At 47.1% G+C, this 27,529-nt stretch overlaps 2 protein-coding genes across 7 annotated transcripts in view; both read left to right on the top strand.

Annotated features, from left to right (window-relative positions):
* Positions 1 to 16,771, top strand: part of LOC139566510 (pericentrin-like) — a 34,351-nt gene extending 17,580 nt beyond the window's left edge. The window contains exons 25-58 of one of the 4 annotated variants that reach the window (XM_071387801.1): positions 87 to 224; positions 316 to 420; positions 586 to 738; positions 1,593 to 1,739; positions 4,524 to 4,684; positions 4,823 to 4,992; positions 5,125 to 5,324; positions 5,525 to 5,687; positions 5,806 to 6,048; positions 6,492 to 6,724; positions 6,806 to 6,922; positions 7,081 to 7,101; positions 7,489 to 7,725; positions 7,826 to 8,008; positions 8,154 to 8,306; positions 8,418 to 8,582; positions 8,759 to 9,667; positions 10,609 to 10,779; positions 10,877 to 11,054; positions 11,143 to 11,471; positions 11,554 to 11,656; positions 11,757 to 11,950; positions 12,049 to 12,261; positions 12,336 to 12,506; positions 12,654 to 12,853; positions 12,946 to 13,831; positions 13,954 to 14,157; positions 14,326 to 14,508; positions 14,647 to 14,873; positions 14,960 to 15,042; positions 15,146 to 15,278; positions 15,446 to 15,579; positions 16,265 to 16,326; positions 16,474 to 16,771. In XM_071387801.1, the coding sequence (XP_071243902.1) occupies positions 87 to 224; positions 316 to 420; positions 586 to 738; positions 1,593 to 1,739; positions 4,524 to 4,684; positions 4,823 to 4,992; positions 5,125 to 5,324; positions 5,525 to 5,687; positions 5,806 to 6,048; positions 6,492 to 6,724; positions 6,806 to 6,922; positions 7,081 to 7,101; positions 7,489 to 7,725; positions 7,826 to 8,008; positions 8,154 to 8,306; positions 8,418 to 8,582; positions 8,759 to 9,667; positions 10,609 to 10,779; positions 10,877 to 11,054; positions 11,143 to 11,471; positions 11,554 to 11,656; positions 11,757 to 11,950; positions 12,049 to 12,261; positions 12,336 to 12,506; positions 12,654 to 12,853; positions 12,946 to 13,831; positions 13,954 to 14,157; positions 14,326 to 14,508; positions 14,647 to 14,873; positions 14,960 to 15,042; positions 15,146 to 15,278; positions 15,446 to 15,579; positions 16,265 to 16,308 (6,951 nt within the window). In that variant the 3' untranslated portion in view covers positions 16,309 to 16,326; positions 16,474 to 16,771. Of the gene's footprint in view, positions 1 to 86; positions 225 to 315; positions 421 to 585; positions 739 to 1,592; positions 1,740 to 4,523; positions 4,685 to 4,822; positions 4,993 to 5,124; positions 5,325 to 5,524; positions 5,688 to 5,805; positions 6,049 to 6,491; positions 6,725 to 6,805; positions 6,923 to 7,080; positions 7,102 to 7,488; positions 7,726 to 7,825; positions 8,009 to 8,153; positions 8,307 to 8,417; positions 8,583 to 8,758; positions 9,668 to 10,608; positions 10,780 to 10,876; positions 11,055 to 11,142; positions 11,472 to 11,553; positions 11,657 to 11,756; positions 11,951 to 12,048; positions 12,262 to 12,335; positions 12,509 to 12,653; positions 12,854 to 12,945; positions 13,832 to 13,953; positions 14,158 to 14,325; positions 14,509 to 14,646; positions 14,874 to 14,959; positions 15,043 to 15,145; positions 15,279 to 15,445; positions 15,580 to 16,264 lie in introns of those variants that run through there. The other 3 variants (XM_071387800.1, XM_071387803.1, XR_011673123.1) reach the window with 3 other exon arrangements.
* A 3,787-nt stretch (positions 16,772 to 20,558) lies between these two features.
* Positions 20,559 to 27,460, top strand: LOC139566500 (sentrin-specific protease 2-like). 3 transcript variants are annotated; one of them, XM_071387778.1, is made up of 16 exons: positions 20,562 to 20,946; positions 21,397 to 21,458; positions 21,588 to 21,697; positions 21,828 to 21,897; positions 22,050 to 22,152; positions 22,271 to 22,451; positions 22,559 to 22,665; positions 22,761 to 22,846; positions 22,927 to 23,054; positions 23,154 to 23,276; positions 23,507 to 23,638; positions 23,745 to 23,951; positions 24,853 to 24,932; positions 25,061 to 25,145; positions 25,301 to 25,396; positions 25,487 to 27,460. In XM_071387778.1, the coding sequence occupies exons 1-16, from the start codon at positions 20,795 to 20,797 to the stop codon at positions 25,547 to 25,549; spliced, it is 1,785 nt and encodes a 594-aa protein (XP_071243879.1). In that variant the 5' UTR covers positions 20,562 to 20,794; the 3' UTR covers positions 25,550 to 27,460. The 3 variants fall into 3 exon arrangements, with proteins under 3 accessions (XP_071243881.1, XP_071243879.1, XP_071243880.1); XM_071387779.1 differs by having other exon boundaries at positions 20,565 to 20,946; positions 23,157 to 23,276; XM_071387780.1 differs by lacking the exon at positions 23,745 to 23,951 and having other exon boundaries at positions 20,559 to 20,946.
* The last annotated feature ends 69 nt before the right edge of the window (positions 27,461 to 27,529 follow it).

The following is a 27,529-nucleotide window of genomic DNA, read 5'->3' as shown; positions in this document are numbered from 1 at the left end:
TCGCCGCAGTAAAAAAAAAAAATATGTCTTGTATATTCATTAGACAATTTTGATGTTCTCTTTCTTGCTCGATCACTCTCTCTCAGAATGAGTTGACAATCCAGAAAGAGGCCTTAGAAGCTAAGTCGTCTGTCCAGAGAGAGGCCTTAGAAGCTCAGTTGTCTGTCCAGAGAGAGTCCTTAGAAGCTGAACACCACACGGCTCTGGAGGCTCTCAGGAAAAAGGTACTCATCCCTCCATCTCTTGGCTGGTCTATCCATTAATCTGAGCATCCATCCATTCAGGTGTGTTTGATCTGGTTGTGTCTGTCTCCAGGTCTTGGAGTTGGCGCAACAGCACTGCACTGCCTTAGAGGAGCTCACACGCACCTACACCTCAGAGACACAGCAACTCAACACACAGCACCAGCAGCAGCTTCAGGTCTGACTCACTTACACACCATCCCAGAACATCCCATTCCCCTTCTCAGTAGTCTTAATGCTGACTGTGTCTCTAATGGCAAATGAAAGCGAAGGGATTACTCTCTCATTGTGCTTTCACACACTATTAGACGAGGGGTCATTGTGTGTGTGTGTGTGTGTGTAGGAGCTAAAGAGTGCGTCTGCGAGAGAGCTACAGGCGTGTCGCCGGGAGCTGGAGGAGGAGTCATCACGGCAACGGCTGCACTTCCTGGAAGAGGTTGAGCTTCTGAAGGCCCAAGCAGAGGAGAGACTTGAGCAGAAGACCAGCCAACTGAAGGTGAGAGGAGGAGAGAGGGAGGGATGGGAGGGTAAGGAACTTGCTGTCTGATAGGCTAGAGGAAATATTAATCGTATTGCTTGAAGCCACCAAATCATTTTATAACTATACAAATACCTAGGGCAGAGGGGGACTAAGAGGAAGAGAGAGGGTGGGGGAAACGGTGTGAGGTCTTCATCAGCCTTAAACATTGTAATGAACTATACAGGAACATATGTAACAGTGGTGGGTGTCTTTTAGGATACATTTGGGTTGAATGCATTCAGTTGTGCATCTGACTAGTTATCCCCTTTCCCGATCTTGATGTTACAGTAGTCTGCCATAGTGCTCTTTGTGTCGATCACTGAGAGAAACTGAATTTGGACAGATTACATTATATAATGGGGCTGGATTTTGGAGGTCTGTCTCTCTCTCTTTCTGTGTGTGTGTGTGTGTGTGTGTACACCCCAGCAAGACTAGGGTTGGCCATGCCTGGCCAGTGTCCCATGAGATTTACACAACCATCATAATCCTTTCTTTATATAGGACGGTGTGTGTTTTTCGTATCAGTATTTCTGTGGATGTGTGTTACTGCCACGTGAACAGTGGCTAAATGGGATGGATTTGAGCCTTTGATCCTCTGATGCAGAAGGTTTTATTTTGTACACTTAAAAAAAAAATGCATTTGGGTTGAGCGAGAGCTAGCAGTCTGTTAGTCAGTCAGTCTGAATCAGCTTGTGAGTTTTTGGTTGTAGGGAGAGCTGTTAGAGCTGTTACCCAATGACCTTGGCGTGAGTTTTAGAACAAGTTCTAGAACAGAAGTGTTGTCTGTCTGGCGGTCTGGCCAGCATTACCAGCATCTCTTTCCTCTGAAGGCGGAGTTTGAGGAGCAGAAGGAGGCGGAGCTAGCAGAACAGAGGCAGAGCTTCAGGTCTGAGCACGAGCAGAAGGAACAAAGCTACACCGATAAGATGAGCCAGCTCACTGCACAACTGCTACAGCTGGACACTGTGGTGTCACAGGTAACCCACACCACACACACCAGAGTAATTGAGCGTGCCCAACTTGACTGGAGCGCCGAGCGTGATTCCCAAAGGCTGGAGCCCAATTTCACTCCAGTAGCACTTACTTCAGGAGCTCAGGGCATGCCCGGCCCAGCATGCATTTGTAGTCTACTTGTGTGCAGCTATAGCCCCTTGCTTTAGCTACTGTCTGTTTGCTGAATATTTTCATAAAGAAACTGATAAAACACACAGGTACAAAATCAAGGTGACTTCCAAAGTTGAGGAGCAATAGAGATGAGTGTGGTGATGTAACGTTAGTGTCCACAACTAAAGTCATTGTAGAATCTGAGAAAGCATGATGGTATACTTACCACATGCTAAAATAATAAAGTAGGTGGGTAGATATGGAAATGTCATTGTAGCAAGGTATTTATAAACAAAAAATCGGATCTCTTAAACGTTCCATTCATCATACAATCGACCGTAATTGATTTTGGCCCAATATGCCTGGCATATTCCCACGTTCAAGGAGCTTTGTTTTGATTGGGTTATTTTGCCTAAAAACCTTCATGCCTACCTATATAACAGTAAAAACAAGTCTGCATCCCCAGAGGATATTCTCTGCTGCTGGCCTGCTCTCCAGACACCATCGTATGAGCCTGAAGCCACAGACTGGCCAAACTCGGATTTCTAAAAATGAAGGCACTAATAAGTCATTTTTATTTCATTTGTGTTTAATTCTATGTAAGTCACAGCCTATATGCACAATTTCTAGACCATAATGATTTAATACGCTTTATGTCCCTACCAGCCTATTGTGTCGCACTAGCAATGTATTTCTTTGTAGGCTATAGCCTTGAAATAATTGAAATAATATAGCCTAAATAATTCATTTCCGTTCCTTCTTGTCTGTCTCCTGACCTATTTAGAGTGTTTATATGCTGTTTAATATGACATCTATTTGAAATGATGAGCACTTCTTACATTCACCTTTTCATGTTTATTATAATACTTTTCATTCAAATCATATGATTTGGTTTCAATACTTCAAAACCAAATGGTAGGTCCATGTAGTCACAAAAATAGATGGGTTTTTAAATAGTGATTTTAATGACGGGAGCAAAAGCAGTTTTTTTCCCTGTGAGCACAGAGCGTTTTTTTTGTGGTAGGAAAGGACATGGTGCGCCAGAGCGGTTTTTAGCGGTAGGAAAGGACATGGTGCGCCAGAGTGTTTATTTAGCGGTAGGAAAGGACATGGTGCGCCAGAGTGTTTATTTAGCGGTAGGAAAGGACATGGTGCGCCAGAGCGGTTTTTAGCGGTAGGAAAGGACATGGTGCACTAGAGTGGTTTTTAGAGGGAGGAAAGGACGTGGAGCGCCAGCATGAGCGACTAGCGGGATTTCCAACCACTCAACCTCCACTCACATACTCTGACACACACACCACACACTGTTAGTAGGAAATGAATTCAGTGGGCAAGACCAGACAAGCCCAACTATCCACAGAGCGAAAAAGGGGGACACAAAGGGAGAAAGAGTGGAGACAAAGCAGGAAAATGAGAGAGTATTGGAGAGGAGATAGTGATATATATATAAGAGTAGAGGAGAAAGAGAGGGATGAGGATGATTGTGGTGGGAGACTTGCAGGAGGAGAATAAAAAGAGGAGGATGTTTTTCATCACTCTTAACATCTAGTAACACACTCTCACCGCCCAGTGGCTCTCCTAAAGCGATTATCTTCTTCATTAATCTCAATACTAATCCCGTGTGCGTTCTGTCCAGTATGCACACACTCTGCTGGCTGGATGTAAATCTCTAATCTCTCATCATGCATAATGGCATTTCAGTTACATGCACATTTGTCCATTTGTTTATTCAAAAATGATTTTCATTCATCTATTCATCCATCCATTCCTCCCAGTATGTTCATCATGGCAGAGTTCCCATGCTAACCATGACCGACAGTTCTGCTTTCTATCCAACATTATTCACAGAGATAATCCGTTCTATGCTAATGATATTTTAGACCCCCCTACCCCCAGGGGTGTGGGTGTGTTTGTTTCCATAGTGTTTGTTTCCATGGATCAGGTAGTGTGGGGTTTTTGTGCTACAATAACCCCCCCCCCCCCCTTCCTTAATCTTAAGGGATATAGGTGGGGGGAAATGTTGCTAAGGCAACTAGTGTTGGTTGTTAGACAGAGGGAGGGAAGGAGGGAGAAAGAGAGGGAAGAAATTGTAAGAACGAGTGAGACTGCGGAAGACATGGAGAGAGGAGCCAAGTAAAAGCTTTGGGAAGGAGAGGTAAAGGGATTGAGAAGGAAGAAATGGGAGGTAAAGGGAGGGAGGGAGTTCAGATTTCGACTCACTCCCACTCAAAGTTGGTGTTGAGGCAGAGACCTGCTGCCTGCCCGGCATGCAGGATTACACCATCTTTTGTGTTTGTGTAGCTCTATGTTTTTGTGTGAGTGCTTCCTGGAGGCTAAACAGGCGAATCTCAAACTAATGGTGACTGAAAATGGAGACTGTCCATTTCTCTTTCTCTGATTGGGCATTACAAGACACATGGTTCTGCTTTTGGTCCTGTTATGTAAAGGGAGTGTGATGTTGAATGCAACTGTGGTATCTATGACTGGGAGGACAATTCTTTGATCACATCTAGTGATGACTGGTTTGCTGTCTCTGGTTTCTCTTCTCTCTGGCTCTCAGCTGCACACTGAGGTGTGTGTCTGTCTTTGTCTGTGTCTGTCTGTTTTTGTATCAGTACTGCTGTGCTACGACATTCTCTCTCGCTCTCTCCCTCTAGCTGCGAGCGGAGGTGGGTAGTCTACAGGGGGAGTTGGAGGGGAAGAGGTCAGAGATGGAGACCCTGGATACACTCCTCCAACGGCGAGAACGAGAGAGTCAGGAGGGAGGCAACCTCCTCAACATGCTTACTGAGGACCTACACACTGCCAAGGAGGAGAGGTGAGGCTGCCTGGATGAATGTAGGCCTGACAATGATCAGCTAGTGTGTAGGCTTCATAAAAAAAGCCTTCAAGTTTTTTGTATTTTTTTATGGAGTGATTTTGTTGGTTTTGTCTCACTTTGACCTCTGACCCCTAGGCAGTCTCTCCTGTCAGCTAATGAGAGGCTGAGGAAGGTTCTGGTTGAGGTGGTTTTGAGCACCATGGCAATGGAGGAGCTAATTGGCCGCCGGGTCAACGCCTGTGTCGGGGTCAAAGGTCATGATCAGGGTGAGAGTCCAGGAGAGGGAACAACCAATCAGGAGACAGGTGGGTGAAATCTAACAACTGGACCTGTGTCTTTGATACATTTATGACAGGAAGTGAACAAGTACACACTTGGGAAGAAAGGACCGATAACTGTGTGTGTAATACCTGACCGGTCTCCTCTCTCTCCACTAGGTGTCTCTGTATTAGACATGTCGACCGGTGATCTGGATCTCTCTCAGCGTGTGTGTGAGAGCCTCCTACTGGCAGAGTCCCAAACAAACTCTGGAGGAGAGGAAGCAGCCCTGGGAGAGGAGGCAGCCCTGGGAGCCTGCAGCCAACTACGCCACTCTGTGGACACACTCCTGGAGCTCCTCACACACGCTAACACACAGGTAACACACACACACACACACACACTAGCTTGTCGGCATGCAGAGTCATTGCTTAATTCACAGTGAACGCTTGAGAGGTTAGTGGGGGGTCAACACAACATTCTATGCATTGAATTTGCATGAAGCTCAGCCACTGATCTTTGTGTTCATCTGTCTCTCTGTCGGTCTCTCTCTCGCTCTCTCCTTTTTGGCCTCTCTAGTTGGAGGAGTCTTGTTCTGTCCATCTGTCTCTGGAGGAGAGATTTTCCCAGGGCCGTTCAGACTCCTCCCAGATGCTGCTCCAACACCAGCTCGTATTGGATCAGCTGGACCAGGAAGCGGGGCTAAAGAGCAAGCTCCAGCTGGAGCTCCACAAGGCCGAGGGTCAGTAGAGATACTGTGTCTCTCCATGTGTTTTTAGAATCTTTGTTTGTAAAAACAGTGTGATATTGTGTGTGCATTCATGCATATGTGTGTGTGTATACTGTTTTTGTGTGTGTAGGTCTGTTGGAAGGCTATGTAGCTGAGAAGGCAACCCTGGAAGAATCTCTACAACAAAAGGAGGCTCAGGAAGAACGGCTTGTTGAGGAGCTAGAGGGCCTCCGGGCGCAGCTGCACCAGAAGGAAGGCCTCACCTCGGAGCTAGAAAACCTCAGGGTGCAGCTGCAGGAGCTCAGCGAGGAGCACAGTCTCCTCCAGCGCCAGAAGATTCATCTCACCGCCGGACTGGGAGAGAGAGAAAAGGGTGAGGGAGGGGATAGATGAGAGATTGTGGTTTAAGCTTAACTGGGATTGATTATGTTGCGTATGTTTTGTGTACACGTTAAGTCCTATTCTTAGTTGTCTGCTCTCCCTGTAGGGTCCTGTCAGAGTATAGAGGGGGACACAGGTTTGTCGCTCAGAGTCCTGTTTGTGTGTTTTAAAAACTGCCCCGTCTCATTTCTTAGACAGAGGCCAGTTGGGGATTAGTGTGTGAGTTGATTTTTGCAGTATGGTTTTTGGTGTGGTTGTATTTGTTTGCTATGACTTGTGGTCAAGTTAAAAAAAAAAATCTGACCAATTCTATACTTCCCCTTATCTATAGGAAGTGCATGTTTGGAAGGATTGTGTGTGTGTCATTGTGGATTTTGTGAACATTGTGTGTGCATGTCTGTTCCTAACCACCTGTGTTGTTGTGTGTGTGTGAAGGCCTCCTGGTTGAGGCAGATCGTCTGGGCCAGGAGAGGCTGTGTGTGCAGCGGCAGGCGGAGAAAGACCGCAGCTCACTGTCGCTGCGCCTCAGGGCTCTGGAGACCGAGCTAGAGGAACAGGAGAACCAGGGCCTCACGGCGGAGCAGCAGCACAGGGCTCAATCAGAGGACCTCCAGCAGCGCGTCCAGGCCCTCGAGAAACAGCTCAAACACGACAGGCAGTTTATAGACGTAAGTGTCACGCTGTGGGAAAATGTATGGATGTGTAAAACACACACACACACACTCAAGTTTATTTCTGTGTGTCTCCAGGAGCAGGCAGTGGAGCGGGAGCATGAGAGGGATGATTTCCAACAGGAGATCAGAAATCTGGAGGCTCAGCTCAGACAGCCAGCCAGACACTCTGCTGGGACCAGCAAGGGCCAGCGGGTAAGATACACACACACACGCATCCTTACCTTAGTGTATTGGCATGTGTAAAGTCTTTGTTTAGTCAAGACAATATCTGATGTTGAGTCATTATAGATATTGAATGGACCTGTTGCTGACTGTTTGTGTTTTGTGTTTTATTTCATGGAATGCTCTAGATTGAGGACTTGGTTCTGCAGGTGTGGAAACTCACCAGTGACTCCTATAGCTACACCTCGACTCTTCTGCATGCCCCCACCGTGTGTGTGTGTGTGTTGTGATAACACCTGCGTGAATAACTGATACATAATCATTGAAGATACATCTGCCGTTAGAGCGCCGCCGCGTCTCTCTCCTTTTCATCTCTCCATCCCCCTTTTCTCCATCTCGCTCTATCATCCTCCTTTCCCTTCCATCCCTCTGTGCTGTGTGTTGCTGCTCTGTCTCATGGCTTCAGTAGTTGTAGTGGCTGCAGACCCGGAATGGCTTTAGTAAACCCGTCGTATAGCTTAACATGGGAAACCCCATAGTAACCCGGCAACTGGAGCCCTCAGAACCAACATTACTCTCATGTGTTTCTTTCTCAGGTGGAGAGCCTTCAAGCTCTCATCAGGGACAAGACAGAAGACCACACCTCCCTGCTGGCAACCAATCAACAGGTCCAGCTCGAGGTTGCTGAGCGCAATGAGGAGATTGACAAGCTGGCTGGGCGAATTAGGGAGCTGGAACAGGCGTTGCTAAGCAGCTCCGAGAGCAGCAGAGCTGTCAGTCAACTGGAGCAGGAGCTGCACAGAGCTCGGCAGAGAGAAGAGGAGCTCACACAGGTAACGCTCTCACTCACTCTCACACACACACACACACACACACACACACACACACACACACACACACACACACACACACTAAATGACTCTCTCCCTCCAGGATAAGGAGTCATTGCAGCAGCAGCAGTTGTCAAATCGTCTCCAGATTTCAGCGCTGCAGTCTAAACTGGACGAGACCCGTCACCGTTACCGTGACAACAACGCTGGCACCCCCGACCCCGTCCAGCTTCTCCGAGACACGTTGGACACGGCACAGCAAGACCTGCAGGACAAGGAGCAACAGGTGTGTGTTTCCAACCTCAACACCTGCTTTAGTGAAAGGCCTAACAGAGCTTAACTGCTACCTGCTGGCTAGTGTATAGAGATCTTTGGCCAGAGAAGATTAGTTTGCTTGGTTGAATTAATTTGTTAACTTGTGTGTGTTCTAGGTGTGTGTTTTGGTTGGTCAAATGGAGGAGACTCAGAGAGACCTGACCATAAAAGAGGCGGAGTTAAACCACCTCACACTCCAGCTGGAGCTCCTGACCAATCAGAACACGGATACCATCACCCAGCTTCACGACCAAGTCGCTTCTCTCAAAGTGGGTCTGCTACAGTTTTCAGTCATGCTAGTACTTGTTAGTCCTCTCTAACGCCAACAATGATTGTCCTACTGTGTTCTAAATCTCCCCCCTGTGTCTTTCTCTGTTTAGGAGACAGTTTCAGCCCTTACCTTTCGCCTGGAGGAGAGAGAGATAGGAGAGGAGAAAGAGGAGGAGAGTCTCCCATCTGCTCTGTTAGAGGAGAAGAATGACGAGATAGACCACCTGACCCAGGAGATACACAAGCTAGAGCTGGAGACAGCTGGGGACATCACGGTACACACACACCCACCCACCCATACACACACCTACATATTCCAGCCCCATTATATAATGACATAATCTCTCAGAATTCAAACTACTGTGACCTCAATGTAGGACACACTACACACACAATGGAACTGTCATGATTTTTGCCTGAACTGGAAGCCATTCTCCCGGTATCTCTACAGGCCTTCCAGACAGAACTGGAAGACCTCCGCTCCCAGGTGGAGCACCTCCGCTGTGACATCATCAGGGTGCGTCAGGACAAGCAGGAAGAGGAGGAGCGGCTTCATGAGGTCATCAGCACACTACAGGCGGAGCTAAACACCCTTTGCCCCGCCTACCACGAGGTTAGCGACCTATCACAAGAGGGCGACAGTGTTAACCCTTCGCCTGCTCCCAGCCCGGAACCTGCCAACTACCCCCAACCAGAGAGAGGAGGACCGAGAGGAGGAGAGGGTGACAGTCTTAAGCAGGAGATGCGTCTCCTCCACTCCTCCTCTTCCCGTTCTCTCCGTTCCCGTGTGGAGGCCCTGCAGGGGCAGCTGGAGGTGACGGTGGGAGAGAAGGAGGCGATGGAGAGACTGCTGCTCTCTCAGGAGGAAGAGTACAGAGGACAGGGGGAGGAGCTGGGGAGGAGGCTCAGGGAAGAGCGGGAGAGAGGGGATGAGGTAAAGAGAGAACTCAATCTAAAAGAGGCTGAGCTTGAAGAGGTAAGAGCCAGGAAAGAAGGGCTGGAGAAGGAGAGGGATGCAGCTGTGGAGGAGAGTGGTCGCTGGCAGGCTCTTGCCCAAGAGACTAACTCCCTGCAAAGGGAGAAAACTGGGCTAGACTCCCTGGTCCTGGAGCTAAAATCAAGGGTTGAAGAGCGGGAGAAAGAGACTGAAGCCCTGCTACAGACCGTGGTGGCTGTCGAGACGGCGAAGGCAGAACTTTCGTCAGAACGCGAGGCCCTGCGGAAGAGGGAGTGCCGACTCCAAGAGGAAATAGAACGCCTCCAGCAGGAAGTGACCTCTCAGAGGGCCTGCCTCCAGGAAGTCAGCCGTCAGCTAGAGGAGAGGCGAGCCAACCAGGAGGAGGCTCAGAAGGAAGTGCTGGTAAGTGGCGGCAGCGTCGGGCCAATCAGATTGACTCAACATGTGGCATCAATTTAAACACATTTTTTTTCTAGCCATGTAGGAGCGGTGATATCTTCAGTAGTATTAGTTATTTGTAGATTTAGTTGGTAGGTTGACGCAGAAAGGATAAGTTGTCTGCTTTGAAAGCCTGCCTTTGATGTTTTCATTCAAACTTGAGTAATCCATTTAGCCTCTCTAAGCCTAACTTGCAACACTAAGTAACTTTCACTATTTAGGTATTTTGCGGTCTCAGCTCCCTCTACCACAGCTGGCTATGGTTAAAGAGGGAGAGAGTGAACGAGAGAATGAGTCTTTGGAGAAAAAGCATCTGCTAAATGGTATATTTATAGAGGTGGAGAGACTAAGAGCGTGCGTAAGAAAGAGAGCGAAACTACGAGATGTTGATGTGTTGGCACCCAACAGAAGATTGTTACTCACAGAGGAAGTGACCTCATCAGAAAGAGGAAGTCAGGAGTGGTCAGGAAACAGTTCCGTGTTGTGAAGTTCTTGCACACTGGCATTTATTTACTTTCTTTCTGAACATGGAGTATAGTTTTCTTGTCATGTGTTCTGGAATGGAGTTTCCAAGCACTATTTTTAACACTCTTGGTGAACAGTTTGCTATAGATTTGTGTTTGGGGGAAATAATTATGGTGTTGAGTAGGGTTACACGCTCAGTGTTATACACTGCATTTTCTGCACATTGTGAGTAGGAAGGGTAAGGGATTTGTGTTGTGAGTTTTGCACATGTTTCCTGTGTTGTCTTTTCAAGGTTTTTAATGCTGTTCTTGAATGAATCAAAGCCCTGGATAACAGATTGCAAGAAAGATTTTGTGCAAAGAAGACGGATTACATATTTGATGGTGCTGCTGATATTGATCATTCTGATGATGATGATGATGAAGGCTGTTCTCTTACAGACGTGTGCTGAGGAGACTCTGGCGAAGGCTGACGCTGCCCTGAGACAGAGGGAGGAGGAGCTACAGAGACTAGGGGCGGAGCATCAAGCCCTGGGGGCAGAGTTAGCAGCTGTGAAGGAGGGTCTTTGCTCCAGCACGGAGAGAGCTGAGAAACTACTGGAGGAGGGACAGGTACGGACAGGCGTGCGTGTGCATTTAAACTGAACGTTTTTTTTAAAGGACTGTAAATAACACTATTCTCTGATTATTTCATTCACCTGTCAATCAGACCAAAGACCGGGCACTGGCTGACCTGGAAACGAATAACCAGCATCTGAAGGTGGAGCTCCGGGGCCTACAGGAAGACCTGGCCGTGCAGGAAGAGGAGCTGGCCTATCAGCAAGGAGAACTGCTGCAGCTCAGACAGACCTGCAACCCGCACAACAGACAGACACACTCATTGAAGGGTGAGTACACATTCAAGCTGCTACACAGACAATGGTGTTTCTCTGAGTGCAGAGCTGTTGCATGACTGTGATCATCTTCTTCCTCCAGACATCACGCCCAGAGGATTCCAGGACGGTGTGTCTTGCAACGGGTCCCTGAGTTCTCCCGAGGTTCTCCGTCGACTGGACTGTTCTGAGGAGAGAACCAGAGAGGACAGGTTCCACCCCTCTGTTCTCCACGGTTCTAGACTGTCTGACCTCAGTGCTTTAAACAGCACAGGCCTGGAGCTCCAGGCTAAAGCCTCCCCCAGAGTAAGGCAAGACCAGCCCTGCCCAGGGACGATCAGCCCAGAGCTGGGCACACACAGCACCCACTCCCCTGGGTCCATCTCTGCCTCGGACAATCTCTCCATGTTGGACTCAATGGACGCTGACAAGGTGGGTGGAAAAAGTGTTGGGAAAGTGTCCACACACACACACACACACCACACACACACATTAAACCTCTCTCACCTGTCAGGTGCATGAGCTGGAAGCCCTGGACCTGACGGCCCCTCCCTCATCTCTTGGCTCCGCCTCTTCTCTGTCCGCAACGGAGTGGGCCAGTGATGGATATGGCAGCAGTGAGTCTGTTTCTGTCATTTTTTTGGTCTTGTCTGTCTGTTCGTGTGTCTAACCTCTCCCTTCTCTTCCTCTCTCTCGGTCTGTCTGTCTGTCGTGAAGATGTCAGTTCAGAGCTCGGTGTTAGACTCAAGGTAGAGTTGGAGCAGACAGAGAGACTGGATGCTCAGTTCTTGGAGTACCTGCGTTGTCGAGGCATGAACCCCGCAACCAACACACACACCGACAACACACGCACAGACAGTGCCGCCGGGAGTATGAACTACAGCGACGAACTGTTGTCTCCTGAACTACAAGTATGAACACAAAAACACACACACCTTAAATGTTACAAATGAACCCTATACTAAATGTTACAAATGAACCCTATACTAAACTATGTGTGTGTTTCCAGGGTCTGTTGAAGAGAGTGTACCAGGAGAGCTGCAGGGTTCTCGCCCTCTCCCAAAGTAAAGCCCCTTCCTACTCTAACCACCTCTCATTGGACCAGACGATCTGTCAGTTAGACTCTAAAGCTCCTCCAATGGGTTGGGAGCAGGAGAAAAGGGCGTTACAGGAAACTGTCATCGCTCTGAGAGAACTGCTCTGTAGGATGGCACAGATACCGGTGAGTGTGTGTGAGATGTGTGCTTAACTTCTGCATGGGTGTGTGTACTGACCCTCCTGTGTGTGTTTTAACAGGAGAACTCGGTGGATGCTGGTTGGAGCAGAGGGCTGCAGGCTGCAGTGAGGGGTGTGTTTGACTGTGAGAGGGCAGGGCTTCGCTCTGAGCTGCAGGCTTTTCTCTCCTCCCACCCTGAGATAGACTCCACCCACCTCCTCCGTCAGCTGGAAACACTGCTACAGAGACAAGTGTGTGTGTTTGCGTGAGCGTGTTTGGAGCGGTCTCCACTAAGGAAGTCCTGTATACTGTAAAAAAAGAAAAAAAACTGCTTAGCTTAATTGAAAGGGTTAAAAAAAAAAATCTCTCCCCTCCCTCGCTCTCCCTCATCTCTCCAGGAGGAGCAGCAGCGTGTTGTGGGGGAGCGTCTGCTCTCTGCAGACAGACACGCTCTGCAGCTGCAGCACTCTCAGGAGGAGGAGTCATCTAAAGGGGAGGTGTTATCCAGGCTGAGGGCGGAACTAGAGGAGAACAGAGAACGACTTAACTCCTCCCACAGCACCCAGCAGGAACTACAAAACGAGATCCGCAATCTCCGGTATACACACACACACACACACACACACATATATTATTGTATGCGCACACACACACACATAAATAAATACTGATGTGTGTGTCCTCTCCCAGGCTGTGTATAGAGGACTGTGAGGAGGCTGTAAGGAGGGAGGAGACCAGAGTCCAGGAGCTACAGCAGGAGCTGGACCAGGAGAGAACTCACACACACCTCCGGGAGAAGGAAGAGGAGCAGCAGAGATCAGAGGTCGTGACCCTGAGGGGTCAGCTGGACCAGGAGAGGACGACCTCTAGTAACCTCCGACAGGAACTCCAGATAGAACTCTCCCGCGGCCACCTCCTCCAATCACAGCTTGACACACGTCTAGCCGATGCCCATAAGGAGCTGGAGGAGGAGTGCGCCCGTTCCGCCCGGCAACTCAACACTTTCCAGTCACAGGAAAAGAGTCGGCTGGAACACTTCCTGAAAGAGGCTCAGTCCCGCCTAGCCGACGCCCACATGAAGAAACTGGAGGAGGAACGCGAGCGCTCTGCCCGGTGTCTCGATGACATCACACGCAGACAAGAAGCGGACGTGTCCCGAGACAGGAAGTTCATCTCTGAGCTCCGCTCTCAGCTGGAGCAGGAGAGGAGGCAGGGGGAGGAGCTAGCCACAGTGACAGACGGGCTGAGGGCGGAACTTCTGCAGAACCGGAGGAGAGTAGAGGAGGAAGAGAGGAAGAGGAGAGAGGAGGCACAGAGAGATCAGGATGCTGCAGCCCGCCTCCGAGTTACTATGGAGACACTCAAGGAGCAGAAGCAGGAGGCTAGTCGAGCATTGGAGACGGAGAGAGAGCGTTCTGGTCGCTTAGGGGCGGAGCTCAAAGTGCTGAGGGAGAGGCTTCGATCGGTCAATGACAAGGAGAGGGAGCGGGAGGAACAGAGGGAGAGGGAGAGGAGGAAGGAGAGACAGGAGCAGACGGAGAGAGAGAGGCGACACGAGAGGACCAGCAACAAACTGGTGAGATTTACACACAACATTTTAGCATTGCCTGTCTGACTTGTAATACAACAGTGTCTCAGCCACTTATATGCCATTTTTTTCTTGTTTACTTTCCTGTTTTCTCTTCCCTCCCTCTGCAGTGTGAATTGGAGTTATTGCGGCAGCAGGACCAGCAGAGGATGAGAGATCTCCAGCAGACTCTGGCTGAGCTAGAGAGGGAGGAGAGAGAGATGGCCACAGAGAGACTGTCCAACCGACACCAGTACAACTCCAGCCCACTCCAACCCAAGAATAACAGCTCGACTGGGCCAGACCAGACCAGCACAGCCCTATACAACCACCAGGTACCAGAAATGGCTGATCACAGCTAGGCCCATGCATAGCAACATGAAGCACTGGGAGACGAGCTAGACGGCAGTGTTTTAAATGTATTTATGGTGTTTGGGAGGATTTGCGACTACAACAGATGAGTTTGATAAGGACCATGATAACCAATTTCTCTCTCCCTGCAGTCTTCCTCTTCTTCCTCGGTATTGGGGGAGAGGTTGTCGAGGGAGAACTCTGACCTGTCGGCCTGCGTGAAGGAGCTGAGTCAGGAGAGGGTTAACCTGAAACACACCCTGTCCTGTCTGGAACGACAACTACGACAGGCAGAGACTGAGAACCGGCCCAGCACTGACCTCAGCAACAGCAAGGTGAGCCACACGCTCAAACTAACAAACTCACTCACACACACTCGACCTCTGGGCTGAAAGTCCCTAATGGATCATCTGGTGTGAAGTCCCTTGTCTTGACGTCCCTTTAACCCTGTGTTTGTGTCTCTGTCCCTCTAGTTCCAGCGACTGTATCAGCGCTATCTACGGGCTGAGAGCTTTAGGAAGTCTCTGGTCTACCAGAAGCGCTACCTCCTGCTGCTGCTGGGGGGCTTTCAGGACTGTGAACAGGCAACGCTCTGTCTTATCGCCCGGATGGGGGCGCACCCCTCGCCCCCCCACGCCCACACACACTCTCCCCTCTCGCGCTTCAGAGCTGCAGTGCGAGCTGTCATCGCCATCTCACGGTGGGTTGGGTTGGTCGTGTGTGGGTGTTATATAGAGCTATGGGTCATTGTGTTATGCATGTTAACCCTTCCCCGTCCTTCTCCAGACTGAAGTTCCTGACCAGGAAGTGGCAGAGAGTCGTCAGGAGAGGAGTTACAACTACTGTCACTGTCAACGGACACAGTACAGGTGCGTGTGAGAGACATCCAGAGCTATGAAGATAGGATTACCAACGTCACACAGGCAAGGTACATTGACAGTTCAGTGTGTAACCTTTCTATTTCTCTCTCAGCTTCCAGGACTGAGGTTTTGAGGCAGCAGCAGCCACTGGCCAATCACAACTCCTCTCCACCTACTAGAGACAGCAGCCCCACCCATACGGGTGTGGTCTCACCAATGAAATCACCCTTCAGGCTCCACAACCGGTACTGCTCCTTACATAGAAAACATCCATTAATGTGAGGGGACATCTCTAACGACATACCTTGAGATTTAATTTATTTCCTTTTCTCTCTTCCTCTTCTCCCCCCTCTTTCTCTCCCCCGTCTTATTCTCTCCCCTCTCTTATTCTGTCCACTCTTATCCCCCCTAGAGTGTATTCCAACCCGGTCCTGTCAACTGAGCCTGCTTCGTCCAGTGTTCTGTCCCAGGATGCCGAGTGGTCTCTGACAGACTACATCCACCACCTGGAGAACGTACAGCAATGCCTGGGGGCTGCACGTCCAGGTACAAACACACACTGGTTGCACTTACTGGTTGAGCACACACTCACTGAATGAGATGGGGAAGATCAGAGGTGACCGAGAGAAAGAGGGGCTTTAGCTTGATGAAGGCATCGTACCACGGCAAGTCCACTACCCACAATCCCCTGGGTTAGGGGACGGCATTGTTACCATGGACATACTTCCTCTCTGACAAACTGATCAATCAATCTCACAACCTCCAATCCCATCTCCTGACCCAGTTAGCAGGGCTTACTTAGCCCCACCTCCAAGTTCCCCTGATATGATTGGCTATCGGCAGCGGTGGCTGCAAAAGAACAGGACATGGCTGTACCTCAGCTGTCTGTCCCCCATCTACCGGTACGGCCCAGGTGAGGACCTAACTACAAGTACCAGAATAGACTGCTTCGTTACTATCTCCCCACATCACCCTCACCGCACTGAACAAACTACAAGTACAAACTACAAGTACCAGGATGTACGTCTCAGGGTAGGGCACAATCTGGTGTAAGCAGGCACATGTGGGTAGTCACTACATAGCCATTCTAAAATGGACAATGGTCCATTGAATAGTTTTCTTCTGTACTGGGGGTGTTTTTCCACAGACACCTGGGTGTTCATATGTTTGTGTGTGAGAGAGATTGTGTGTTGCCCTTATCTGGTTCTGACACATTTTCTCTCTCCTCCAGACTCTCCATCTCTCCTCTCCTACCACAAGAAGTCTGACCGCTGAAGGAAGGAATGAAGCAGTGTATGAATGCCTCCTTTCAATCCAACATCCTTATGATCCATCTTTGTGTTCAAATATACAATGGAATGTATTTGTCTAATATCTGATTTAGAAAGTTAGAATTTAAGACATAAAATACTTTTTTTACGTTTTTTTTTTTTCCTACAGATATTTCTGTCGACCTCCGAATAACTCCCTAAGAGGTCTTCTCACCCGAATGCATGTGTTTTTGAAAGTATTAGATCGCTATTTTTCTACCTGAGTTTTATACAAGTTTGTATCTGATTCTTTATATATGTCCTTGGTTATTAATATTTGTTAAAGTTTCACGTGGATAAATGTGTAAAGTTTCACACTGGAATTCCAAGCTATAGATCAAAGCTGGTGGACATGTTTTGTCAAGGATTAGTTTTTTTATCGATCACCATTTCTACAAAATAAATATTTAAATTGTGTGATTACCTGCCTTGCGCATTGGGTGTGTATCTTTTTAAGGCAGGGCCAAACATAGGCAGGGTCAGACATGCACAGACTTGCATCAATACTTACAGTATTGTTAGATTATGGGTTAATCAAAAACTGATGGTGGTACAAACACCCCTACATTTTACGTTGTTAATCATTCATTAACACTGGTGATTAGTTCTGGGGAGCTTTGGACGCACATGTATTTACCATCTCAAAATGTGGCCGGCAAGGAAAATAGTAACTACTAAGTAGGCTAGTTCTGTTAGACCGGTCATTCCAGTCGAGTGTCATTTGACAACAATTTTACAGAAGGGGGAAACCACAGTCTTTGGTAGTTATGTCTTCAGTTACACTGCAGATCATGACAGTTCACATAGGGGTCAAATCACTGATATGCTATGTACTGGTACTCTGGTAATTATAAATTAAACAATTACTATACTATATTAGAATGTGTTATATCAGCAACATTTTCAGCTGGTTCATCTGGGGCTTTAAATCACTGAGATGCCCATTAAATTATGTAATCATTCGGGGGATTCAAGGTAGGAGGTACCAGCTGACCACCAGTTCCACACTCGACTAATGACCACGATTACATGAGCAGTTTTCCCGATAGTAGCTCATATCCTGCTTAAGGTCTTATTCGTATAAACTGTTTACATGCACCTTTGATATCCCGCTCACGAGTAGCCATGTATACATGAATAAGCAGAATCTTCCTAATTTAAATTCATATGGGTTAAATAGAATAGTAACTGAAATCTGGACACTGACTGCATATAACCTCTCACGTACCGTAATATACGAACTGCAGAATGATGCATGTCTTGCAGTAAAATGATAGAACAAATGTTACATTTGCCTCGGGAACAGGAGAGGAGAACTATACTGAACTAAAATATAAACGCCACGTAAAGTGTAGGTCCCATGTTTCATGAGCTGAAATAAAAGATCCCAGAAATGTTCCATACACACAGTGTATTTTTCCTGAATTCTGTGCACAAATTTGTGTACATCCCTGTTAGTGAGCATTTCTCCTTTGCCAACATAATCCATCCACTTGACAGGGGTGGCATATCAAGAAGCTGATTAAACAGCATGATCATTACACTAGTGCACCTTGTGCTTAGGACAATTAAAGGCCACTCTAAAATTAGCAGTTTTGTCACAAAATGCCACAGATGTCTCAAGTTTTGATGGAGCGTGCAGTTGACATGCTGACTGAAGGAATGTCCACCAGTGCTGTTGCCAGAGAACTGAATATTAATTTCTCTAACATAAGCCTCCAACTTTGTTTTAGAGAATTTGGGAGTGCGTACAACCGCAGACCACGTGTAACCACGCCAGCCCAGGTCCTCCACATCAGGCTTCTTCACCTGCGGGATCGTCTGAGATCAGCCACCCGGACAGCTGATGAAACTGGGTTTGCACAACCAAACAATTTCTGCACAAACTGTTAGAGACTGTCTAAGGGAAGCTCATCTGTGTGCTCCTACTCCTCACCAGGGTCTTGAACTGACTGCAGTTCAGCGTTGTACCCGATTTCAGTGGGTAAATACTTTCCTTCAAAGGCCACTGGCACGCTGGAGAAGTGTGCTATTCACACATGAATCCCGGTTTCAACTGTACCGGGCAGATGGCAGACAGTGTATGGTGTTGTGTGGGTGAGCAGTTTGCAGATGTCAACATTGTGAACAGAGTGCCCCATGGTGGTGGTGGGGTTATGGTATGGGCAGACATAAGCTACAGACAATGAACACAATTGCATTTTATGTTGTCAATTTGAATGGCCCATTGTCGTGCCATTTATCTGCAGCAATCCCAATGTTTCAGCATGATAATGCACAGGCCCATTCCGCAAGGATCTGTACACAATTCCTGGAAAATGTCCTAGTTCTTCCATGGCCTGCATACTCACTAGACATGTCACCCATTGAGCATGTTTTGAATGCTCTGGATCGACATGTACAACAGCGTGTTCTAGTTCCCGCCAATATCCAGCAACTTGCAATGCCATTGAAGAGGAGTGGGACAACATTCCACATGCCATAATCAACAGCCTGATCAACTCTATGTGAAGAAGAGTTGCATGAGGCAAATGGTGGTCACCTGATACTGACTGGTTTTCTGATCCACTCCCCTACTGTTTTTTAAGGTATCTGTGACCAACAGATGAATATCTGTATTCCCAGACATGTGAAATCCATAGATTAGGGCCTAATGAATGTATTTCAATTGACTGATTTCCTTATATGAGCTGTAACTCGGTCAAATCTTTGAAATTGTTGCATGTTGCGTTTATATTTTTGTTCAGTGTATGATTTCTTTCTTTCACCATATCTTGAGAAAATGCAAATGTGTTATCTTCGACACTGTTATGCTAGCAGACAGTGTTTCAACCACATCAAATATGCTTCCAAAACGAACTGAAGTCTTCTCAGAAACGTGTTTCATCAGCTTTTAATTTCCTTAAACCCGGTCAAACTGATGCCATTTGGAGACTTTGCACAGGACCAACCATTCCCCATTTTTTTTGTTATTGCATTCTCCCCGTGTTCCTAAACGAAACCAGTCCACTTCGGCTACAAGTCGAAAATAGTGCTCTGTCCTCTTGAAACGACCGGAGATGCAATTAGCGCGCATGCCAGGCCGGGTTGAGAAATTCGGATGCGCGCCCGAGGCCCAACAGGGGCCGAGCAACCATATTTCGATCCCCGGCCGCGGCATACAAAGCGCCACACGACATGCAAGCCGATCTATGCAACAATAGTTAATTAGTTGAGGTCTAACAAATAGGCTTCTTAAATTGTACATACAACGTATAGACTAATTTATATCCAAAGTTAGCATCATCTGTATCAGTTCATTCTATCCAGAACTTGAATCCGAGATGAGGAACCATATTATAAACGGTGTTAATCCATTTGTTGTTCGGGCCTGTCTCAAACATTCCTGGGGAGAATTTAGCTTGAATACCCAGTGTCACTTCCGACACTGCTTCGAGTGCTTTAGGTACTATTGCCCTTGAGTAGAATCTATATCCATGTCTGACTTGTCTGCAGGTTCCACAGGGTTGACTCTGCCTGAGGAGTCGCTGTGTCACCAAAATCAAACACACGGGTATTTGTGGGTCTCCGGGTACCTTTAGTCGGGGAAGCAGCGCTTGGTTACAATAGTACTTTACTTTAACTAGATTAATGCATTCATCCTATCGATGTAAAACATTAGTCTGGCGATCACTACTGTATTTAGTCTTCTCGGGCAACAAGTTATGACAGAAGAGACGCTGCATGTATAACTATAATTGACAAACAAATGGCCACACCAAATGTTGGAAATTATAATATGGCCTACCAAATGTCGGAAATTAAAAACATACATTTGTGTCAATTAGGGGTGAAACTAGCCAGTGGGCTTTACGGTCCAGAACAGAGTATTAGCAAAATAAATTATTATAGTGGCTCGAACTGCGCAGGTAGCGTACTTTTTTAAGTGATTTGTTTGACAATCCAACGAAAACATAATCACACAACACCCATGATATGCAAAACTGAGCCCTAGCAGGCCGTGAAAACGGGCTAAAATGTTTTTACATGCCACAGTATCCGGTCTAATGCCGCGTTCAAATACTAGTCGGAACTAGGATACTCCGAAATGTTCGCTAACTGGTTGTATTTTTACAAGTGCCGATGTCAACCAGTTAGCAAGTCATACATTTCCGAGTTTTCTAGTGGCAACTAGTACGGGAACGCGGAATAAGATTAGCATATCCAAGTAGACCGTACGAGGAAGTCTCTGACGTGTTCCCCCTACGGTTTACGGTCTTCACGTTTGTGTACATTCACGTCACTCATTTCAACACGAAGCTAAATGCTAGGCTAGCTGTGCTAGATAGAAGAAAGGGAATGGTGATTTGGCGTAGGTAGAGCATTCGTGCCCACTGAGCTTGTATCTTAAACAGTGGGTAGTCCTGGCCCGACCGTACGAGGAAGTTTCCGTTCTCTCGTATCTGTCTGTGATGTACGAATGGGTAGTTGACGGACTATCGTCGCTCTTCGAGCCTATAACCGGGCAAAAACATTCCGGTTGGCCTGGTTTGAACGTTGGCGGGGAAATAGCCTCACAACGGCAGGATAGCAACGCCAGGCCAACCAAAAGGAACTACCAGAGGTCGGTGACTGTCTTGGCGCTAGCACACTATTTGGTGCTGTCACATTTACTGTCTTTGGTGCTAATGTGCTCTGTGTAGCTGTTTATGTAACGCGTTAGTAAACTAGCTGGCAAACGCTAGCCAGTCAACTAGTTAACAGCTAACTTGTCACCCGTAACCTAGTTAACTAGCTAGCTAATTATTAGCAACAATTGTCATTCATTCCAGTTGGTGTTAGCTGCTTGCGTCAAAAATAACAAGGCGAGCTAACTTTTTCCTCGCGCCACTTACCAGACATTAGCTAACTAACGTTATTTCCTAACGTACCAAATAGCAAGGTACTGTAAAAATGAATAAATGTAATATGTAACGAACTGTAGCTAACAAATGTAACTTTACTACCTGGCTAGTTACAGTTAGGTAGTTAATGTCCATTGTTGTTGACTAAACGTGTTTACATTCTGTTACAGCGTTCATGTTTCAGAAAATATTAGCCAGAGTGAACCAGTGGCGATCAAGAGAAGGAGAAAAGGTATGATAACTTACTACCAATAACGTTTAGCCACTGTTTTTATAATTAATTGTCGTTGTAACTAACGGTGGCTAGCTAGTCAGCTTTGAACTGACTACATGTGTATTGTACTCTCTCATATTGTCATAGACATAATTCGTTTTGTGAAGAAGACTGTAGCAGGGGTGGCTGGGCTGCTGAGACTGAGGAACCCACTGTCTCCTGCCAGCGAGGAACACAGAAGGTACACAGCAAGCCAGGTATGAATGTGTACAAGTGATACATTCTAGTACCGTACGCAACACACTCATAAACCACTGCTCTGACTGAAAGACACATACTGCACAATATTCACATCTGACTATGTCCTAAATCACTCCTATTATGTAGGGCCCTGTGGGCCTGATGGGAATAGATGAACTCCACACCTCATGGATGAGCAGCTCTGATTGGAAAATGGGTGAGTAACGAGGGCTCTGATTGTTTGATCGATAAGGAAGGAGGACAGCTGTGTTGTACATTACAACATCATGGTATATAATATGTGTAACAGCAGAGGGGACAGGTCAAGTGGTTGCTTCAACTTGTTTATCCCTCTTTCCGTGTCTCCAGAGAAACCAACGGTAGGAGGACAGAGAGAGAGGGGGGGGCTGGGCCTCCTCCAGGGAGCCTCTACCCCCCTCCAGGGAGCCTCTACCCCTCTTAGGAAACACATGTAGGCCTCTTCTTCTGTCTACTGCATACTTTCAGTTCTGGGGCTTTAATTAATACAAAGGTTCTACATATGTGGGATGTTCCTCCTGTAAGCGTTGTGTTCTCTGTCTTGTTTTCAGTGGCTTAGTGCTGGGTCCAGGGAACCCAGACAAAGGGAGAGATGGAGACAAGCCCCAAAGATGCTCCCTCCAGCTCCTTCCCAGTCGGCCTACCCAGGGGGTGAGGGTTGGGACAGGACCCCCCAGCTCAGACCTGCCCACCCCTAACCGCTCTCACAGACAGTGCTTGGCAGTGGAGGAGGTTAGTTAAAAATGAGTTTGAAATGAAAATCAACCCTGTGATTGATCCTGGTTTTTATTAAATGCCACGCCAGGTATGTCAGTAGTAGTCAGCTGTTCTGTTTCCAGGCTCTGAAGGAGAGTGATAAGGAGCACTACAGACGGCTACTGGAGATGGTGTCTGATAAATACAGCAAGAGCCAACCGCTGCCCTTCACACGCACCAAACCCCAGGGGTGAGTGGTGATGGAGAGTGTGAGATTATAGTTTTCATTCCAGTGGTTCCGTTAGCTAGCTTTTACAAACCTCTGTTTTCTTCGCTTCCTCACAGGGAAACATTTACACAGGATGGACATAGAATGGCCATTTTGGGAAGAACCTATGAGTCTGTGACCCCAAAGACAGGACCCCTCAGAGGTAGACTATCACAGCCTCTCACCCCCCTTCTCATTTATTGGAAGCTGTTGTCCTAGGCTAATGTATTCTCCTACCTGCAGCCAACCCCAGTGTGTATAGGTGGAGAGATGCATCCTCAGCCAAACAAACCAGAGACATGAGAGGAGAGTTGTGTCTCAGTAAGCCTCTCAGCGCAGCTGTGGACACACAACCTGCCAGCAATGCAACGGTAGGACACACACTTATGAACTGTAGTAAGGGTGCTAGGAAGAGTCATAAGGCTGCTATGAAGCATCATAAGGTTGTTATAAAGTCTCTCTCCCGCCAGCAGAAGCAGCCAGAGCTGGATCTCTCTGCAGAGGTAGCAGCAAGACTCAACCTGGTGGACAGAGAGACGCCAACACACACTGACACACTCAACAGCACTGAGGAGCTCCCCAGGTTCAGCAAGGTGAGTGTTCCTTTTCCCTGTAACGGTATGTCTCTGTAGTGTGTTGACATATGAGTGTAGGTATTCTATGGGTCTGATTTCATTCTGTTTATTTCAAACTGTGTGTGTGTGTGTGTGTGTGTGTGTGTGTGTGTGTGTGTGTGTGTGTGTGTGTGTGTGTGTGTGTGTGTGTGTGTGTGTGTGTGTGTGTGTGTGTGTGTGTGTGTGTGTGTGTGTGTGTGTGTGTGTAGGAGATGGCTGTGGAGGTGAGTCGTGCCCTGTCCCAGAGGGATCTTAACCTGGTCCTGAGCTCAGCCTTCAAGCTATGCATCACACAGAGAGACCTGGCTTCTCTACAAGAAGGGAGCTGGCTCAATGATGAGGTATGTATGGTTGTTGGCTGTTAAGTTTGAGGTTGTTGGTGTGTGTGTGTGTGTGTGAGAGAGAGAGAGGTGTCTAACAAAAAAAAACTCTCCCTCTGTGTCTCAGGTGATTAACTTCTACCTGTCCCTAGTGATGACTCGTAGCAGTAGTGCAGGGCAGGGGCTGAAGGTCTACTCCTTCAGTACTTTCTTCTTCCCCAAACTACATGGAGGGGGGCACACCGCCGTGAAGCGATGGACCAAAGCTGTGGACCTCTTCCAGTATGACATCATCCTGGTTCCGCTGCACCTGGGAATCCACTGGTCACTGGCTGTAAATCTCCCCAGATTGACGGGGCTTCATTCACTTTAGTGGTCACCAACCTGTCGATCACGGCCGACTGGTCGATCTCCAAGGCATTCCTAGTCGATCACCAAACATTTCTGCACTTGATTCGGCAGCCCTAGTGCTGGGAAGGCTGTGTTCACATTTTGAACAATTTTATGTGTTTGAAGGTAGATCTCCGCCTACCCGGCAGGCCCATAGAGCAAATCAAGTGCACCTATAGGCAATGTTCCCTCTAAGCTGCGCACTGAAATATCAGCCTGCGCAGAGAAGCACGAGATTGAACTTCACTCAACTTTCTAGAGTTTACACTATCAACGTTTCCCTTTACTGTGCAATACTAGCCACTTTCAATGCAACACACCGAAACACAATGAACTATGCAAGACTTATTACTATGCAAAACGAACTATGCAAGTGATTTTGTTGTAGGCAGAATGCGGCATAGTAGGATTCTATTGCGTTGACACGCACGACTCAGCCCATACTCTTCACAGACTGGTGTGGCATAACCAATCAGCAATGCAGCAGGCCTATTTGCAAATAGACGTTTTTGCAAATACACGTTTGAAATGTCTGAAGAACATTAGCAGAGCAATTCAAGCATAGCCAATATGCAGTGATGGTGTGTTGGGCCTATAGCCTACTATAGCACAACCCTCATTGCTACATAATTGTTTTTAATTGGTTAATGTTGCATAGGCTTACATTTTTTTAAGTCATGTTAAAAATACAAAAATCTGAGCGGTAGATCTTGGCTTGCATTTTGACTCAAAGTGATCGTGATTCAAAAAAGGTTGGTGACCACTGCTTTAGAAAGTCCACTGGTCCTTCTCTGTGGTCTTTGTAGATACCTGTGGACTTTGTTTATTTCCCTTTCCCTCTCTAGGTGATAAACTTTAACTCCAGGACCGTGAGGTCCTATGACTCTATGGGACAGAGACATGACGACATCTGCAGCCTCTTACTGTGAGTCCTCAGTCCCCTTCCAGTAATCATTTGGTTTGACAAAAGTACCTGTAATCTGATGACCATCTTTTTTGTCATTTCATTCTGTAATCCTGTTACATGTATTTGGTTCGTCCAACCCTGTTCAGGCTGTACCTGAGAGAGGAGCACAAGGCCAGGAAGGACCAGGATCTGGATGAGTGCAAGTGGACAGTGGACAGCTTGAGAGCCAGCGTAAATTACCCTAGACAGAAATACATATCTAATCATCTTTGTTGTTCTTATTTTGTCTTGAATGTATACAGAGTGCATCTAGGGCTGTCAGAAATAGCATCTGTTCTCTAGTGATTTGCATTTCACCAGGATCCCTCACGTGTGTGTGTGTGTAGGAGATCCCTCAGCAGAAGAATGGCAGTGACTGTGGAGTGTTTGCCTGTAAATATGCTGACTACATCGCCCAGGGGTGGCCTCTCACCTTCCGACAGGTACATAGGCCGTCGCAGGCTATCATACTCACTCAGTGTATACTCGTACAATCTCTTTTTCACTCACACACTGTCTCTCACTCTCCTCAGTGTCACATGCCCCTGTTCAGGAAACTGATGATCTGGGAGATTCTCAACCAGAGGCTTCTGTAGGACTACACAACTACATAAAAAATAAATTACAGCTGCAAAACAACCATTACAACAGAAATGATAACAAACAACGACAACAGACATGACTACTACACAGCCTCCAAACTACAACAGGAAGGACAACTACAGCGAACAGCTAAGCACAAAAGCAATAAATAAAAAATAATAATACATTTAAAAAAGGACTTGAAGGACCAAAGCTATGGACCACAGAATGACCTCTTACCCTCTATCAGTGGGTAGAAGTGCAGTCCTTGTAGTGAAGATAGGGTGGGTGTTCTCCGAAGCATAGAGGTTACAAAGGAATGGTTTGGAATTGATAGTGTGTTCAGATACAGCCTGAAGTGCCTTGGACTCCAGAGAGCGTCTCTGTCATACTTATAGAAAACACTAAATGGGGAATCAGTTAGACACTTGAAAATCCCTGCTGTCGTAGATGCAAACTTAAATTTAAAACAAGCTTTCTGTGTGAAACCAGAGTGTTTGTTAATGTTGTGTGTGTGTATATTTATATATAATGTCTATATTAGGTACTTTATTTTTATGACTAGTAGAAAGTGGAGTGACAAATGAGGCATATGTTATGAGTGTTGTTGAATGTGTTAATTTATGGTTGAATCGTCATTGAAGAGGAGAAGGCTGCATGTGTAACGGATGTGAAATGGCTAGCTAGTTAGCGGGTACGCGCTAATAGCATTTCAATCGGTTACGTCACTTGCTCTGAGACCTGAAGTAGGGTTTCCCCTTGCTCTGCAAGGGCCGTGGCCTTTGTGGAGCGATGGGTAACGATGCTTCGTGGGCGACCGTTGTTGATGTGTGCAGAGGGTCCCTGGTTCGCGCCCGTGTCGGGGCGAGGGGACGGTTTAAAGTTATACTGTTACATTGATGCTGTTGACCCGGATCACTGGTTGCTGCGGAAAAGGAGGAGGTTGAAAGGGGGGTGAGTGTAACGGATGTGAAATGGCTAGCTAGTTAGCGGGTACGCGCTAATAGCATTTCAATCGGTTACGTCACTTGCTCTGAGACCTGAAGTAGGGTTTCCCCTTGCTCTGCAAGGGCCGCGGCTTTTGTGGAGCGATGGGTAACGACGCTTCGTGGGTGTCAGTTGTTGATGTGTGCAGAGGGTCCCTGGTTTGCGCCCGTGTCGGGGCGAGGGGACGTACTAAAGTTATACTGTTACACATGTGTGTGTACTATATTTATGTAAATAGATATTTTTTGACTGAAACGTTTGTGTGGGTAGCTGCTTTCATTTTGGCTGGACTGGAAGAGAGACCGGTGTGTGAGGTGTGCCATCTCAAGCAGAGCAGGACACCATCTTAATCCCTCGCCACCACTAACAGATATGGACAAATAATTTCAATCCTAAATGTGTAACAATAGTTTATTTATTTGATGCGGAAGGCTTTTCTTTTATGGCATGTATATAATTTAATCCAGCAGTAACAGCATCTGTGTAGACGTTTTTGCCATGAACTTTATAACAGTTCTATTGGATTGTATGAGTTTTCGTTAAAGGCATGTAGAGAAGAATTTCTAATGAGTCTGTACTGCTTTAGCTTGGGTCTGCCTCCGAAATTGCTCCCTATGACTCAAAGTGGTGCACTATATAGGGTTCCATTTCCAATAGGCCCTTGGCCATAAAGCTATATGTGCTTTAGCTTACACCCCTGTAGTGTTCAGTGTGATGGTAAACCTGTAGCTAACATGTATGGGACGGCAAAATAAGCTGAGTTGGCTAAAGCGCGTACAGATCTAGGACCAGGCTAGTACCACTTATGCATGGGTCATTACACTGCGTATTACGTTGCGTGTATTTCTGCTGCTGTTATTCATGTGTGTGCATAGAGCCGTGCTGACAACCTCAGTCATATTTTTGTATATAATAAAGGTCAGAAGGAAAGACATGGATCAGCTTGTGTTATTGACTAATCACTGTCAAATGTCAATTATGAGTGTGAATGGCATGTAATGTTTTGG

The sequence above is a fragment of the Salvelinus alpinus genome, chromosome 38 (genome assembly GCF_045679555.1).
Source record: "Salvelinus alpinus chromosome 38, SLU_Salpinus.1, whole genome shotgun sequence".
NCBI lineage: Eukaryota > Metazoa > Chordata > Actinopteri > Salmoniformes > Salmonidae > Salvelinus > Salvelinus alpinus.
The sequence above is the reverse complement of the archived record's forward strand: the minus strand, read 5'-3'. Positions and strand labels throughout refer to the sequence as shown.